We start from the raw sequence: 4,419 nt of genomic DNA, 5'->3' as shown, positions 1-4,419 counted from the left end.
AATATGTGAGGGTTTTTTCTAGGTAGTATATATATAGATAATAATAATAAAGATTTTTTTATAAATTTTTTTTATTAGAGGTCGGCCATATTCTATTAAATAAATATTAAAAAAATAAAGGATTAATAAGGAAGGAGTCTTAGGTTAAAGAAAGAGGATTAAGGGTGCCAATTGTACCTCCAACCCCCTTTTTTAGTTATATTATAAATATTGTATCGTAAATGCTCTTAAATATATATAAACTTTGAATGACAAACTATTTTTCAAAGATGTTTATGATTGCCTTCGTTTTTATATTTATGATGGTTGTTTTTTTAGCGATTGTTTTTTGCGTTTGTATACCATATTAATAACAAGGGAAAAGATTCAATCAAGTTACAAATATCTTGATGGGTCAATGTTAGAACAATCTTGACCCTTGATTTTTAATCAAGAGTTAAGATAAAGATATTTTAATCTTAAACCTTGACCTTAAATTAAGAGTCAAGATTTATCCCTTGATGTCAAGTTGGATAACCTGAAAGAATCATTTCCCTAATAACAAACGTAAACACGATAAATTGAAGCCTTGCAATAAAGGGTTGGGCATTTAATATATATATATACATACATAGTTGTAAAACTCGCCGAGTAGAGCCGAGTAGTCTCTACAAGGTAAGGTGTCGAGTCGGCCGATTACTCCGAGTACTCCCCGACTTGACCACTTTGACCCTTGAGTACTCACCGCATACACCCGAGTACTCTCAACTCGCTTGTCGACCGACCTGTGAGCGATTAGCGACTTCCGTAACCTTGTATATATATATACTAAATAAAAAGTTGAAATCCTACCTTCCTCCGCACTATTCATTCGTTTACTTTCTGTTCTAGCAAAAGACAGCTTCTATGACCATCCCCATCAGGCCATCAATATAAATATAGTTCAAGTTGGTCGGTCAAAGTTACATTTAATTGTTTTGTGCAACGAATCACCAAATGGTTTGGCCGATCCATCTTCAGCTGGGTACCTTTTTCTTTTAGTTATAAATATTTCTTTCATTTCTAATTAGTTCTCTTTTTGTGAGGCAGAGATAGTTAATAAAAAAATGATTTTGTTAGTGAGACATCAATAACAAAAAAAAGTTTTAGTTGGATTAAGTAAATATAAAAAAAGACATCATTTTTTTAATGATTAATATTACTTACTTATTAAGTTGGGTTGTAAACGTAAATGGCTACTTGTCTTTTGATTGTCAACATAAATATAAAATATGAAAACGTGGTGACAACAGTGGTGGCATAACTGGTCATGTGTCTCAAACTAGAGCCACATATTTCCTCTTCATAGTTCATACTTCACTATCAGTTTTTGAATTAAGTGTTCACATCAGAATAATACAACTTAATCATGCCTCACATTTAAGAAAAATAAATCATATCAAGCACAAAACTACATCCATATACTTTTTTTTTTGAAAGGCACAACCACATATTTAACCATATATATATATTGTTTAATAAGTGGGGTATATGATGGAGGCCGAGATTTTACTGGAACATGAAATTATACGCCTTTGTGCATGTCGATATCCATTTGCTAATAAGGAAGGATCCCTCTAATCTACACTTTTTTACCAAATTAGAACCACATATTCTCACTTCACTTTCTTAGTATTCAACATCCAGAAAATACAAATATTGCATGCTCACATTTCGAAGGAAAACAGATAACGCGAAACTAATAGAAATCCACTAATCAAACCACTTTATTCATACTTCTTACACACACAAGATCATATCACATATAATCTAAACATGTTTTAATAAAAGGACACCAAACATTAAATCATTAAACAGGAACACACATAATCCAAACAAATTATTGCCATGATCTTAATTAAGGAACAATCTTGTAGGCTCTCATCTTTTCAACCCAATGAACCATAGACTTCTTAGAATTCCTAAAGCCCAAAAACCCATGTTCTTTGCTCTTGTTCATGGTATCCAAAAAATTCTCAGTTCCCAGAATATCATCCACAAACCACCATTGTGCAACATCTTCCAATTTAGTAGGCACCAATCCCTTTTCTTTCACAATTTCATCCCAAACACTCCCTTTATCCTTCATCCTCTCAACCATACTCTTGTCCCTCCAATTTTCATCAAACCCGCCATTCTCGACCCCAAACTCCTCAGCCAACACTCCCCAAAAATGCTTCCACTTAAACACGTCACCGTTGCTCGTGTTAAACGCTTCATTTTTGGCATTAGGCTCGACCGCGGCCCAAATATGTTGTTCTGCTATGAAATCAGCATCCGAGGCATCTGAATACCGATCCCAAGCCTCTTTAACTCCTGGAAACATAAATGGCACCCCTTCGTGTTTACAAATAGTCGCGTAAACACATAACGCACCAATTAAATTCATCATACTAGACGGCGAAAAACCAAAGATTATTCCGGGTCTATGAACAGACCAAGTTAATCCTTTTCTTTTTTTAACCGACTCGAATAAAACGTCTTCTTGTGCATAATAAAAATTTGGGCAGTCAAGTCTAGGCATATCTTCATCGTAAGGCGGATCATGAGCTACCTTAAAGGCAGATTCAAAAGGACCTATGTAATGTTTCCTCCCAGTTTGCAACGACACGTGTTGCAAGCTGGGGGAATTAGGAATCACTGCATCTAGAACATTCTTCAACATTTTTCCATTGACTTCACAGTTTTCTAGCTCTGTGGGCCTGCTGGCCCAACTAACATAGAAAATGTGTGTCACATCTTTAAGGCTGCCTAGTTTAGCGAGGGTGTCTTGAGGATCTGAGATATCACACCGGATGTATTCCACAGGGTGGTCATTGTTCCATTCGGGACGAGGACGCCGAGCGACACCGTACACCTTCCATGGACCACCAGGTGTGTCTGAGAGTGGGAGTATTTCAGCAAGGCTGTTGCCCACGATCCCGGTCACACCAATGACTAGTGCAACACTCTTGTATTCGGACCGTACATCCTCTGCATCCAGCTTTTTCTGCCATACGTACATATGTTATGGACATACGCGTGTGTATATATATTTATATGTGAATTGAACATCAAGCAATTAATTAATTACTCCGTACCTTAGTAGCTCCAACTGATCTAGCCCACGTCCAGTCCATGGTTTGAAGAAAATGGATGTCTAATTAGGCCGGCTAGTATACTACTGTTTTATAAAGATCACCAAATTGGTTAATTAACTCCAAATTCTTGAGATGCTGATTCTGAAAAGTCATTATCATAGATTAAATTAAATATATAAAGACATCGTAAAACACGTCACAAAATTTGGATTAAGAAATTGTTAATACTGGCTGAAAGCAGCCGGGCACCAAAGAAGCATGCAGATGATAAATACTGTAAATATATACTTAAATATATTTCATTAAAACATGATTTAAATTAATCTGATTACTGTATATATTGTTTGTAATAATGTAACTAGAATGCTTACTGTTTTTTTCCTTGGAAGAATGTAGGATAGTGTTGGTTGCCGTACGACTGAGTTATGAAATTTGGTTTTGATTGATGCCAAAAGGTTGGAGGAAAATATACCAAGACACATGTCAAATGAGACTAGAAATTTATAGGGAATTCGGGTATTACGTAGAACTCACAAACACCACGAATGATCGAGAGTAGATAGATAAGGTTTCATTCTAGTCTCCCCTTTTTCAACTAAAAAGTAAATATAGGTGAAAAGGTTTTTTGTCTTTGAAAACTCTTTAAAAGTTGTGCATATTCAAATACTTTTTTAAATTTTTATAACAGAAAATAGTTTACAAGACAACAAAAATATGTTTCTAAAAGTATAGTAATAAATTAAAGAATTTTACTTTCAAAAGTTTTATTTTAGAAACAATACATTTGATCATGTTTTTTCGTTTGATTATTTATTGGAAAATGATAAATCCTCCTAATCAATCTTCTTAAAAATCTATTTAATATATCCACTTGTTAACACATGTCCACTAATTCTCTTTCGTAGTCTTACCATCTGATTTTTCACATGTCACAATCCTATTAATTAAGAAGATTTATATGCTAATATTAATCATTACCCTTATTTATTATATATATATATATATAAACTTAAAAGAGTAACACTAATCTAAGACTTTCTTGAACTTATTTCCAAACTTCCCTAAATTTCCTTTTACCTATAAACTAGCCTTACTAATTTAGATTCTATCTAAGATAGAGAGGCTTGTATTATGTGATGCCATGTGATATTTTAGGTTGAGATGATATTAAAGTATATTTATTTAAGAGAAAAATCTGAAGAGAAAAATATATGTATCCACATTTACTCATTTAAAAGCGGTTTTATGAGTTACCTCAAACAACTTATTGGTAGATATCGCCCCACATGGTTTAGCCTAATATCCCTAGGGGAAGTTCTGG

The 4,419-nt window shown here is 33.9% G+C and overlaps 1 protein-coding gene across 2 annotated transcripts; it reads right to left on the bottom strand.

The window, feature by feature from the left end:
* Positions 1-1,718: 1,718 nt before the first annotated feature.
* On the bottom strand, positions 1,719-3,579 carry LOC122595170 ((S)-8-oxocitronellyl enol synthase ISY1-like). Of its 2 annotated transcripts, none has more exons than XM_043767497.1 (3): positions 3,470-3,579; positions 3,099-3,239; positions 1,719-3,007 (listed from the first exon to the last, which is right to left on the bottom strand). In XM_043767497.1, exons 2-3 carry the CDS (start codon positions 3,135-3,137, stop codon positions 1,877-1,879), a joined length of 1,170 nt encoding a protein of 389 aa, XP_043623432.1. In that variant the 5' UTR covers positions 3,138-3,239; positions 3,470-3,579; the 3' UTR covers positions 1,719-1,876. The 2 variants fall into 2 exon arrangements, with proteins under 2 accessions (XP_043623432.1, XP_043623433.1); XM_043767498.1 differs by having other exon boundaries at positions 3,099-3,181; positions 3,470-3,559.
* Between the last annotated feature and the right edge of the window lie 840 nt (positions 3,580-4,419).

This window comes from Erigeron canadensis, chromosome 4 (assembly GCF_010389155.1).
Source record: "Erigeron canadensis isolate Cc75 chromosome 4, C_canadensis_v1, whole genome shotgun sequence".
Taxonomy (NCBI): Eukaryota; Viridiplantae; Streptophyta; class Magnoliopsida; order Asterales; family Asteraceae; genus Erigeron; species Erigeron canadensis.
The sequence above is the reverse complement of the archived record's forward strand: the minus strand, read 5'-3'. Positions and strand labels throughout refer to the sequence as shown.

What these genes read in the sequence shown, in the direction of transcription:
- LOC122595170 (XM_043767497.1), bottom strand. Translation starts at nt 3,137, where the DNA reads ATGGACTGGACGTGGGCTAGATCAGTTGGAGCTACTAAG. An exon ending in GATCAGTTGGAGCTACTAAG is followed by an intron (nt 3,008 to 3,098) that starts GTACGGAGTAAT and finishes TACGTATGGCAG; the next exon opens with AAAAAGCTGGATGCAGAGGA.